Consider the following 12,752-nt stretch of genomic DNA (forward strand, 5'->3'; position numbering starts at 1 on the left):
CCCCCCCCATCCAAATTGTTTGATCCATAATTGGTATCTGCTCCATTCAGTGTCCTCTGTTGTCCTTTGATCACATCCCCATCCCATTTGTTTGATCCATAATTGGTATCTGCTCCACAATACACTTTCTTCAATTCTACCATCAAATCACACCATTTTCACGCCCATAAATAATTTTTATACAGAGTAGATGAGAAAAAGAGGAAAAGGTAAAAATTGAGTAGATAGCATTATAATAATAATAACAATTAGGGAAAGTAGTGAGAAAGTGGTGAATTTGTTCGTGTTTGGTGTGACTGTGATATATCTATATATGTTCATTTCAGTGCCAAATGGAAGGGGTCTTAAGATAATACTTTTAACTAACCCATCATTAATGATTAATTAATTAACCATTCACATTCTCATTTCATATCCATCTCAGCAATTAATGTTTGAAAGGTTCGAAGTGATGCTTTAATTTAAGCATCATTACATTCTCTTGCCTTAATTTGTTTTCAACCTCAGAAATTTTGTGAGGATGGGGTTACCCCTTACATACCAACAGCTCACAAATACATCCCCAGTATATATGACTTTGCTCCTCCATCCTAACAATTTATCACCTTAATTTGCTCCATTATACTTGTACCACTGAATCAACATGTGATGGTTTGTGTAATGGTGAGGGGGTTTATGGTATTGAATGGAGGACAAGTCATGTCCAACCACTCCTTTACCCACAACCAATCACAATGTCTGGGTAGGATTCATTATTTTTCTTTTACAAAAATAAAAAAAAGTACATAATATTAGAAATTATAGTTGAAACCCGGATTGAGATGAACAAGTGCGTGTAACAAACAGGAAAATTCCCCGTAATTAGAAAGCGTGGCAAGTTTTGTCTGGAGATATATTTTACAATACTTTGAACCACACTCGAGAACTCGAAGTCAGAAAGACAACACAGCGGAAAGGTTCTGAGATTGAGGCATTCATTAAGGAAAAGTTTGAGGGATTTAGGTGAAATGGGAAATCAATTAGACAAAAGAGGCCAAAGCAAAAGGGGAGCTAACATGCAAGTCCTTGTCCAATTTTTCTCTTAGCCAGATGGAATGGGACAAACATTTGGTGATTTCTTTGACTTCATTTCAACTACACGTATGCAACAAAGTGTTAGATCTACACTTAGTGTTCTCATTCATCATCGTTTGGCACAAAATTGGAGTTAATAATGCATTAAGCAAGGTAGTTAAATATACAAGATCAAGTTGGTATTGACATAAAACTTTTTCATGTAAATGTAAGACAGGTTCCCCCTTCCTCTGTATGATTTTGACATTCAACAAGGGGGGTACACAAAACACCCTTCTTTGCATAGCTTTTTAGATATAGCTAGCTAATTGCGTCGTCTCATGCATATGCCCTGACAATGTTATAAAGGAAAATTTGAACTCTGAGTTAGTCAATGTATTATTGTGCATGGATAATAGCAGAATGTAATAAGATGAGAGACCAAGGTATGTTCGACAGCTTGTATTGATTCAGACTTCTGATGAACCCTAGGACATGAAAATGTTGCGATTGGAGAGTGAAAGAAGGTGAATGTTTAGATGGTGTTACGCTTGTAGCATGAAAGTGACTTAGGGTTCGGTTTAAATTTTCATCATTCTACAAAGATTTTCATAAATGAAGCCTAGATATTGGAATAAGAACATCAAACCAACACAGCAAAATAAGTTTGTGAAGTTTATGTCGTGGTTTTGCTTTTTTCCTTCCATAGAAGGAGATCAAATACCCACGTCTTTGAAATGGGTAAGAAGCTAGAAACCACCTTTCATAAGATACAACACCCATTCACAAAGAGGCAGGCAGAATTTCAAAAGTAGGCGAGAGAGTATTGCCAAGAAATGACACTAGGAGTTACAAAAATGTGGGTCACTCATGATGCCTTCAGGGGATGGGAGAATTGGTCGAAAAGGGACGACTTAGTGGAGAAAGTTATTGCAATTACATGGGTGGTGTTCAAAGCAGCGCAACTTTGAGTTTCAATATATAGTATATCGTTCTTGTAGGCAAGAGATAATATTAATATTCCATGCCTCAACGATATAGAACTTCAAGAAGAGCAAGGAAAATGTTTAATTTTTCAATCATCAGATTTTTTAACAGCTTGAGAGTGGATGATTTGAGTAAAGGAAACAAAAAATTTGAATCATCTAATGCATGCAGAATTATCAATGAAATGAGGTTCAGAGAAAAGGAAAAAGAACTCACAGAGGTCAATGATAGCTATGGTCTCAACATGACTTGACTTGAAGTAAGTTGTTCATGAATTTGCCTGAATTTCTCTTTAAGCCTTTGTATCTGCACATAAGAGGTCACTTAAAGAAAAATAACAAAAAAATATTTACCGGTAACCAAGAGAAAAGATGGATAAAAAAAAGAAATGTACCCGTTTAAGCTCAATCTCTGTTTCTCGCTTCCGCTGTCCCAGTGAATGCCTCATGGTAGTGATGTCAAAAACATTCTCTAAATCATCAAATGCAGAGTCTAAATCTTCCCGGAGAAGGGCGGGCAACTTATCAACAACAGGCATAAGAAGGAAACAGTTGAACTGCAAAAAGGCAACCATGACAAACAGATCAGGCATATCGAAGACTATTTAGTGTTTACTTCTGCTATCACTGGCACATATTGTACAACTCTAACAGCCAAGTTCTTTCAAGTGAATTGCTTATGATTTTTACTTAAGCCTAAAACAGATCAACTATTTGCTTAAACGTCACAAAATAACCTAATATACGTTCAAGTTTCAACAGCACATAAATTCATTTTACGATAGGAAGCACCATATATATGACCTTTAGCTCTGTGGATGCCAGGAAGTATTCTCGAATCCCATGGAATATTTGTTGAACCAAAGCATAAACAATCCTCTCAGATGAAGGGGCAAGCCTTCTGTTCCATAGTGTACTATCTAAAAGGTCAGCGAGCCTTGTCTCTGTTGTTGAAACACTGCCTGTTGAATCATTTCCTGAAGCCAGATTACTGAGCTTTACATCTGCCCTTGACTTAACCTCTTGCTTATCATTTCCTACAAAACCAGACTGCAAATCTGGAGAAACACTGGCAGGATTAATACCAGCTGTAGACTGTTCTGATCCACCAAATGAGTCCAAGAATTGGCGTAACCCAGCTCTATTCTGTTATGTGATAAAGCGGGTCAGATACAAAAGAATATTAGAGCAGCATCCCTAAAGTTAGAAGCATGTTCAATAAGCCCAACATATTACAGTGCTCTCCCTTCTATCAAAATTTGGCGAGCAAATTGGGAAGAGCAGGCATGGCCACTACTCACCCACACAACAAAGCGAGTAACAAGGGAAAACAAAATGAAAAAAAATCACTCGCTATTTTCCTAAATCAATTAGTAGAGTCCAGTGCACTTCTAGGCTTTCCATATCAAGCATCTCTTCATTTTTGGATTTTCAGAAATTAAGAAGTATACATATCCAAAGATAAACCACCAAGCTAAGGTCAGTCCTCCAAGAGCAAATAGGAATGTGAGTTAGAAATTAATTATAGGCACCTGCTTATCAGATAAGCAATGATGAATACACATTAGAAAACATCTAATGTTTTATCCATGGCCAACACTTAGATAGAGAATCATATTTTTCAGAAGATATCAGAGACTCCACAAAACTGAAGATGGGATTGATCAAATTTATTCTTGACCACGGAGGTGACTTTACTGACCTTATTATGAAGAGACCATGAAACGTAGCGAGTGGTGCTTACTAGATCCTCCATACACCTGCAAGTTTATACACCAGATAAAATTGCATAGCTATGAAAAGACGAAAAAAAAGCATAAGAATGTCATGAAACATCAGCACATGACTTCTGAATAAGAAGCTTAACAGAGAAGAATAATTAAAATCCTACAAGTGAATGGTGACATTTGAAATTTCTGCTAAATTTTAGAAGGATACGGTAATATGCAGGTGGGATGAAAAAATATTGAGTTTCTTCCATTTTCTTGATCTAATGGAAAGTTCAGGAAGAGTAAATGAACCATTTTAATAAGATTATGAAACAAGGAGATCTCATGAAAGCATAAGACAAAATTATTAACATTACAAGAGATTGTGCACAATCAACCATATAAAATTTAGAGTAAATTACAAAAGGCACACCTGAGGTTTGCCTTAATTACAAATATGAAATTTGAAAAATTACAAATACCCCTCTTGAAATTAGAAATGCCCTAACAATTATCCAAATTTCTTCTCTTCTATGCTCCTATTTAAGTGTACCACCTGCTTTCAGTTCAACAATCAGCTCTACCAAGGTGGACACCAGCAGGTTACATATAAATTGAATCCTTTGACACCAGAATAGCCTTCATTGTTTATGCTATGTGCACTAATAGTGACTAGTTATACATGAAATAAAGATGTATTTCATTTTCCCTACTACTGTGCGGGTTTAAATAGAAGTCCTTCCATATCATTGTGGCTGTGAATTGATTGAATAAACAGATGCGCCAAGCTTCTATTATCATGTGTAAACTGATATAAAATTTCAGAACACACCAAAACCTAATACTTGCCAACTTAACATGGCGGGAAAATAATTTTCTGACCAAATGAAGTAATGTGCTATTACCTATATATAATGCCTCTCTTATTCTGTGGGGCAACTGTAGAAAGGCTTGAAGTCTTGGAATGCAACAAATGAAAATAACAAAGACCAAAAGCAAGACCCTTTTCTTCAGTATGCTAGCAGCTAGTTTACTCTCATATAGTTAGATAAAGATTCCATTCTATATACCTACACAACTCAGAAGTAAAGACAAAGTGGCAGCCACTTAAATTGGATTCAATTATCAATCAGCTAGTCCTAATGATTTACTGGCATCTCATGAAGGGTTGAATTGCCATGGGAGAACAAAATATATACAGAGAAAGTTGACAAAAAAATACAGCATATAAAGAAGAATGTCGAAATGACGGCAATTATACTAACTTTTCACGGCAGGATCGTTCAGTGGATTCGGCAAAGTTGTTAAAGGCAGAGGCAACACGCTTTAGAAAAACTTCATGGCCACTAAGAAATTCACCATCTTTCTGTTGGACATGTCTCAAATGATAATTAATAGTTGTCAGAAACTAAAAAATATACCAATTTGTTCGAGTTATTCTTGCATCACAAGTACTAGACCAGTCACTTCTAGAAACCAAAAAACATCTACCTGGAGAAGGAAAACAGAGATTGGAAGCAGTCTCCTAAGAATATGCAACAGCCTGCCACCCAACTGGTACCAAAAAAAAGGAAGAAAAAGAATGAACCAAAGGTCAAATATATAAAAGGAATAAAGTAACTAAAGCAGTGATAATCTCAACTCGGAACTATTAAATCCAAAATCATACAGCTTAAGCCAAAAATAACATGGTCAGTGTGGACTAATTCACAAATCTTGGTTCATTGACAGTGAAATTAGTATGTTTTATTTAACCAAATCTGGTTGAGGCCTTCTAATTTTTTTATAAATGACCCATCTTGGATAGTTTGCATACCCATTCGATAGTGATCAATTAGGACAATGTGCACTCCAACAAATTGTTTGGAAGAAGAAAAAGGCAGACAAGAATAAATATTTGACAAAATTTGTCTAGTTCCAGGTAAAATGTTGGAAGCTCTCAATCCCCATAATCCATCCATCCAAAAGTAAAGAACCAGTAACCTGCATCATATTTTAAACCAAAGACAGTCAGCATGTTGCCACAGTTCATGCTAAGCAGTCAGCAGCAGCCTTTCTCCTTGTCCACCACCAGTCACAAGTTGTCCAGCCAACTACTTTTCCTCTAAAAACCTTCATCAAGGCATGCAATCATATGCAAACAGAGGTACCACACTAGCTCGGCTAGAAAACTTTAGCTTGCTACAGCCTATGGGCACAAATAGTCCAGGTATGAAACATTAAATGTTTCCTAATCCTCTCTAGGACTTCCCCAACCCCATGCTATGGTTTAAGCTTTAAGAGTGGCCCTTGAAGTGTATGAAACAAGAAAACTTTCATGGGAACCCCCAAAAAATTATTCAATAAGGCTATGATTGAGCTGCATATCAATCACAAGATTTCAGAAATGAGGCATTGTGTCTTGCTCCTTGAAATGAAATATGCCCACAAGTATGTGTAATCTAGTTTGGTCCAATATTCTGTTATGAGCCTGAATCTTCAGTGTCATCATATTGGGTAATGCAGATATAGTTAAAAATTTGGGAAGAGAATAAGAGGAAACATTCATATTTAGCATTGAGTTATCACCTGATGAAGAAAAGGCTCAAAAGTATCACGAGCCTTTGCGACAGCAATTACACAAGCGGTCCTGAATCCTCAAAATGTAAACCAGGAAGTGAATATTTGTAAGAAAGATTAATTTAAAACCATAAATTTAAGAATAAGCTAGAAGTTTATTAGTACCTTGAATAGTTTGTCCCATCATGGATGTCCTCAACTCCACAAGCATTGACAATTTCTTCACGTGTAATAGGAGGGCATTTGATTCCCCCAACAACAAAACGGAACTCAGCCATTGCACGATGATATTGAGCACCTCCATAGAGACGCATCCCTGCATTCTGCATAGCAGAAAGAGTAGCAAGAAAAACCCAAGCAGAAATGGACATTAGCAAATCAGAATTCTCGTGAATAGCACAACAATTTCATAATATTATCAGAAGGTAGAAAATGAAAAGCAACAGATAGAAAGAATAAGAAAGTAAGATGGCCGTGCTACTTCAATGGTTCAACTAAGATAGAGACTAACTACAATTTTGTAAAGTTGAAGTTCATTAATAAGCAAAAGGTAGTGATGTAAAAGTGAAAGGTTCAACAAAGTGCAGCTGCTTTTGGAATTAGCTGAAGTGACTTATCTCATCCGCAAAGGATAATGTCACCAAATTCTGACTTAGAGTTTAAGAAACATTTAAGCACGAAATCAATTTTTAGAACACAAGCAGCAAGGGTGGTATGCCAAAACTGAGAATGACAGATGGCAAATGCAAGCATGCTGATAAAAGATTAGTTCATAAACACAGTATAATCTGAGTAAATTGAATAACTGGATATTCCAAGGATGTCAACAACATAAATAGATTTCAAGTTGCAAAAGAAAGTTTTGTATGCAACCAAATTAGATAAACATGTTGGAAAAATCATAGAGTTCTTTTAATTAAGCAAAGATATGGAAGTAGATCTGAAGTGTATATATGAATGTACTCTAATATTTAAGAAAATTGGTGGCAGAAGAAAAGGACATAAATGGAAGCATAAAATGGTCTACGCTTTTCAACAGAATACACAAAGCACATAATAAAACAAGATACGTTGACTGAAACATATGTCGACTTACAGGTATTAACTTCTGTGGAAACTGAAGACCATCAGTGCCAATAAATGCACCTCCATTGACCCTCTCATCTTGCAGTGTCTCCCCTGAAAAGAGTACAGAATCCTTCACATTAAGGTAGCTTACCAATTGGATAAGAGAAGTAGCAAATTTATCTATAATCAATTCAAAAAAGTTTTAAGATAATAGCATTAACACTTCAAATGAAATCTATAGCATGAGCTCAAGAGGTTAAAAATGAGATGGAAAATGCATATGAAAGTCGTCTAACTAGCATAAGAATGAGCAGAATTACTATTTTAAATTCCAATAACAGAACAAGGTTTGTAGCTGAAAATGTTAGGCTGAAACCTTGAACATACCAAACTTATCTGGTGGTGCAACAACCGTCCCTTTCAACAGAAGCGATAGCTGAACAATAAGAGGAACATGTATCAGAATTGACAATTAAGCCACTAACCTACAGGTATTCGTATTCCCTCGAAAAAAAATCACAGGAAAATATTAGCCATCCTACTTAAAACTAATAACTTAATTAAACTATAGCAAAATATATACAGAAGCTTTGCTACAGTATCTGTTCTGAAGTTGATTGATGATTTTTGTGCCAAAAATGGCTAACAAGGATATTTTACAATTTCTGCAAATTTGAAGACATAATAAAGGCAGCCACTTGTTTAATGCCTTTCCAAGACAACAGTTCTTCTATAGTAGTAAGCTGTTTCTGCAAAGCTTGGTGGTTACTGCAGATTCGAAATCTGATTCTTTTTCTAGAATAGCTGATGCAAATAGGGAACTGCTTAGATACCCAGCAGAGGGTTAGAAGCAAACAAGTCTTATTCAATTGGTATTGGCTGACCCTCATCATACAAGTTTGATGGACGCTTCTTCAGAATAATAACCCTTAATTACCTGCCAAAAGCCAAATTCTTTTATCAAGTGAAAAGGGGGGAAGAAAGACCATCTCCCTTAGCCTAGCTACATTAAGTGAACCCTAGATTTGAAATATATTTAAACTAACATATTCCTTGTTTCACATTGCATCACAGTCAATAATTAAATTGTCCAAGTGAACAGCATAATTTCTGGGGGAATTCAATCATCGAGCAAAAAAAATTTGTATTCTATAAACTAGAATATTACTATCTTGTTCTTGAAGATATGGATTTCTAGAAGTTGCTTGCTCCTCAAAATATTAATAAAGGGACAAGTGCCTGGTTTAACAGAGAATAAGATCATGAATAATGACCCACCAAAATGCATGAAAAGTGCCTTTCAAACAGCATGTAACCTATATTGTCCATATATCCCCTGCATCTTAACTTTACAAATTCTTAATCCTACAAAGATTTTGCATATTGTTGCAGCCTAAGCCACTGGTTCTTAGCATATATTAAGACATCAGTTGAAGCATTAATAAATAATTTCACCTTGGTCAAAAACAGATCATGGAAAGCTCGGCCTTTCTCCTTCAGCTTTACTTCATCTAAAGTGCTGAGGAAATTACCAAAAGACAAATAAGTTCAAAAACAAATATTGCTCATATCAACTAAATGCATTTGGGAAGAGCTAGGGAAAAGAGTAAAAAAGAAAAATTAAGTGAAAGAATATCGTAATGTTTGGATTTGTATTTTAAGTGTTTTGTTTTGTGTTTTGGAGATAGAGAGAGAAAAATAGAGATAAATAAGTGTGTTGAGGATAGATGGTTTGTTTGGATTTTTGTTTTAAGGTAATTTAAAATATTTTAAAATAAGTGGTGTAGGTTTTATGTTGGGATTTGGGAGACAAAGTTCCCTGTACATTGTCATCATATCTCTTTTATATATAAATATGTATGTTTAATGTTGTATTTTTAGGAGACAAAAATCACTATTTATTGTCAAATCATGTCTCTTTTATATTATATATAAGTGTATATATATATATTATATATAGAAAGTTGAAAAAAAAAACACAAGTAAGATGTAAAAACACAAAAACAAACATTGGGTATGTTTTTTATCTTGTCTCGAAAAATGAAAAAACATGAACCCAAACATAGTGTATATCTTCCGCCTTCACTAGGTTACATGAACATTCAAACCTGAGTTCCTGATTTATTTCACTTAGCTTCCTCGTGGCACTCCGGTGCTCTTTTTCAAGAAGCGGAATGATCAGTGGTACACTGTCCATATACCTTAAGGGAAGGATATCACAAAATTGTGAGCTACTCATTAATGGGGAATCAAACAAGGGACAAGTATAACTACGATACCTTTTCTGCAGCAACTCTTCCAAGAATAACTTAAGACTGCTAACACCTATTCTGCTCCTTTCCTGCTTTGAAAGTGATCTACCCAACTTTTCCTCCAAAGCTAATATATCTTCCATCTCCCTCAAAGATATAGCCTGACAAAGCATGCGAGAAGCTGCATTCAGGTGCATATGACAATTGACAAGACAAAACTGCGCATGTAGACAGAACAAAAAAATGTCTGTGGGTTGGTAGTCCCCTCTGGATGTTGAGCTAAATTGCCCCATATCAAGCACTTTACTGTCACTTTCTCAAACAGATTCGGGACCCAGGAAAAGGCTCCAGATAGTTAGGTTTTAACTAACTAGGTCTTTAAAGACCTCCAGTTAATTTAGAGACAGTCTTTATTCGTTTTCCCTGTAGAGAATGTTCTTCAAATTTCAAAGCCAGCCATTATATCTGCAAATCCCCCTGATCTATGTTGCTCAAAAATCCTCAGTACACTATTTCTTATGTCATCACTAAATAGTTTGCCAATCGTAAATGGTGAGCTTCTTTTGATGATGAACTAGAGAATAAACGATATGACTGAGCTACCTATCACCTGGACCATCTTTTGATTGCATGAAATCCAAATAAAAAGGAACAACATCAGGTAATCAATTAGAATCAGATGGCATCAAAATCAATGACTCTCTATAAGCTAACTGGCCACTGCATATGATGCAGTTCAAAACATAAAAAGACTCTAACCTGTTTGAACTCATCATTGGATTTGTAGACCGATTCATGCCCAGATCCAACTCTGCCAGAAGGAACAGAGGTGAAAAAAGGTGAATCACCTAACATGAAGCCGTCAAGTGTGCTTGGAGGTGGTGAAAGAAAAACCTCCACATCTGAAGCTCGTGCAAACTGAGGGATTTTTGTATCAAGCTTTGTCGAAACAACAACAGTCCTTGAAAGTTCAGGGTCAATCTATATGAAAGTGTAAGATGAAAAAAATCAAATAGAAAACAGGCCAAAACTTTAAAAGCTTTCAACTAGGAGATGAAGTCACAGTAAGTTTACAAAATCAGCATCCGATGCATTAATTCCCTCAAGTTTAATTAATGTGATTTCTGATGCACAAGTGGGTGACTAAGCATCATATTCCTGCATATGTGTGTCTTAGGGTGTGAACATGTTACCAACAGCCTCAGTCCAAACATGTATGGCCCTTTGCAAACATACAGGTTAGGATATTTAAGAAAATACCGGTGCCTCTAATGCTCTCGGCTAACAGAGCACAAAATCGACTCTACTTTAAGGAAGATAAAGCTGATTTTGCTTGTCATATGTGAGAAAGAGAGTGGGGTATGCAGCAGTGAGCTTGTATAAACAAGATAAAGTAATACAAGTGTTCAGACCTACTGCCATAAAAAACATTAACAAAGTTACTAACTAACCAAGTTCTACTTGCATCAGGCAAGAAAAAAGCAAGGACATCACACTTAAAATTACATGTATGCTCAGAGAGAAAAGAAATTGGACAAGACATGACAAAATTCCTGGAATTTAGGTTAAGAACTCTAAAAGTAATATGCACTGCTGCTCAATAATCTGTATTGAGGTGGGTGAAGAATCTGATCTTACATAGACTATCCATACAAGAAGTTTGTTTCAATTAACCAACACAAATAAGCAACTGAGTTTTTAATGCTCATCATCTGCATCTTAGGAATCCTAGGACAAATGAGGAACATACTTGCATCACTACCCTCCTAGTTGTGGCGTTGCTCCAATCACAGCAGTCTTCAAGGCATACTATGATGAATTCTTTATGCTGCATTTTAGCTCGCACTAAGGACTCTACAGCACGAGCTTGAGTCTGCCACATGTAGCTTCTCAATATTCAAACAATAAGTGAGGTGAAAAAATAAACTTTCTGAAATCAGTAATATACCTGCAATGCACGACTTTTTCGTGCTGGAGCTGGGGCAATGAGCCCAGGTGTGTCTATAATGGTGAGATTTGGACAGTACTTGTATTCTATTCTGATTATTATTTCTTTTGACGAAAATTGATAAGATTCTCGCTCCAGCCTCATATTTTCTGCTTCAATATAAGCCTACATGAACTGAAAGAAATTAGCGGGTTTTACAAACAAATCAGCAACATAGCTTTTACTTATTATAGATATATTTTTTATGAAGAGCAACATGAGAAAGGAACAACAAGAAACACGATTTGTATCAGTTTTCCATGAGAAATGACAAGCTGAGCTTTCTTGACAACTTTTTTCCATTTCTTAAAATTTCATTTGCCAAAAGCTAGGATATAATGCCAAGCTTGTTAGTTTCACAAATTACTGAGGCTACAAACTAAGTTAGACAGGAAAAAAGGGTCAAATACCTTGGTTTATGGATGACAAATTATTGCATCTATGCACAAAATTAGACAGGAAAAAATCCCTCAACATAAAATCAACAGCAACATTGCACTTGTCACTAGTGCCATGACTTCCTGCCTATACGAAATTATTCAATTGTTGAGGCCAACTTTAGTATGAGATATGGCTCACATATAACATTACCAACTTATGTGGAGCATAATTGATTTCCTTAAAACTTTTTGTATATTCATATTTTCCTAGGGTAAGAGCAAAATGCATATGAGGAAAAATGAAAGTATGCACAAGACATCAGCTCAGAACCTCTACCGTCGATTACAATAGTTCAAACAGCATAATGTAGAACATCTCAGAGTTGTATACAAATCGTCTTCTGATTTTATACTTTTCTTTTTTCCCAAGTTTGACATTTAATTTGTCCAATATCAGTTCAACATGAGAAATTAAATCCTCTAACATGTTCTTTATCTCAACGGCTATTTAAGTACATAAAACTATATCCGCATTATACTTTTTCCCAAAACAACTTACCTGTGGACAAATACAAAGCCTGAATCTTGGACAGTACCTGGATTTCTTGGAGAGATTTTTCCTGGGGAACTGATGGGTCGGAGTCAGATAAGAGGTGGCAGAGAGGGGTGTGGCAATCGGGATTGAACTTCATGTGAAGAGTGATGGGGCGGCGGGTCTTGGTGCCGCCTCCGACGTGGTTGAATTGGAAGCCCATTAG

At 35.9% G+C, this 12,752-nt stretch overlaps 1 protein-coding gene across 1 annotated transcript in view; it reads right to left on the bottom strand.

Moving 5' to 3' along the window:
• LOC105169190 (dynamin-like protein ARC5) overlaps nucleotides 1,144-12,752 on the bottom strand; it is an 11,985-nt gene continuing 376 nt past the window's right edge. The window contains exons 1-18 of the mRNA XM_011089533.2: nucleotides 12,591-12,752; nucleotides 11,576-11,740; nucleotides 11,378-11,500; nucleotides 10,387-10,608; nucleotides 9,655-9,788; nucleotides 9,484-9,576; nucleotides 8,831-8,894; nucleotides 7,763-7,811; nucleotides 7,404-7,486; nucleotides 6,473-6,630; nucleotides 6,317-6,377; nucleotides 5,240-5,302; nucleotides 5,014-5,114; nucleotides 3,742-3,799; nucleotides 2,844-3,185; nucleotides 2,435-2,596; nucleotides 2,257-2,346; nucleotides 1,144-1,405 (exon numbers count right to left, since the gene is read on the bottom strand). The exon at nucleotides 12,591-12,752 is cut by the window's right edge and continues 376 nt beyond it. Coding sequence (XP_011087835.1) covers nucleotides 2,272-2,346; nucleotides 2,435-2,596; nucleotides 2,844-3,185; nucleotides 3,742-3,799; nucleotides 5,014-5,114; nucleotides 5,240-5,302; nucleotides 6,317-6,377; nucleotides 6,473-6,630; nucleotides 7,404-7,486; nucleotides 7,763-7,811; nucleotides 8,831-8,894; nucleotides 9,484-9,576; nucleotides 9,655-9,788; nucleotides 10,387-10,608; nucleotides 11,378-11,500; nucleotides 11,576-11,740; nucleotides 12,591-12,752 — 2,115 coding nt within the window. The 3' untranslated portion in view covers nucleotides 1,144-1,405; nucleotides 2,257-2,271. The remainder of the gene's footprint in view (nucleotides 1,406-2,256; nucleotides 2,347-2,434; nucleotides 2,597-2,843; nucleotides 3,186-3,741; nucleotides 3,800-5,013; nucleotides 5,115-5,239; nucleotides 5,303-6,316; nucleotides 6,378-6,472; nucleotides 6,631-7,403; nucleotides 7,487-7,762; nucleotides 7,812-8,830; nucleotides 8,895-9,483; nucleotides 9,577-9,654; nucleotides 9,789-10,386; nucleotides 10,609-11,377; nucleotides 11,501-11,575; nucleotides 11,741-12,590) is intronic.

Source organism: Sesamum indicum, linkage group LG8, assembly GCF_000512975.1.
Source record: "Sesamum indicum cultivar Zhongzhi No. 13 linkage group LG8, S_indicum_v1.0, whole genome shotgun sequence".
Classification (NCBI taxonomy): Eukaryota; Viridiplantae; Streptophyta; class Magnoliopsida; order Lamiales; family Pedaliaceae; genus Sesamum; species Sesamum indicum.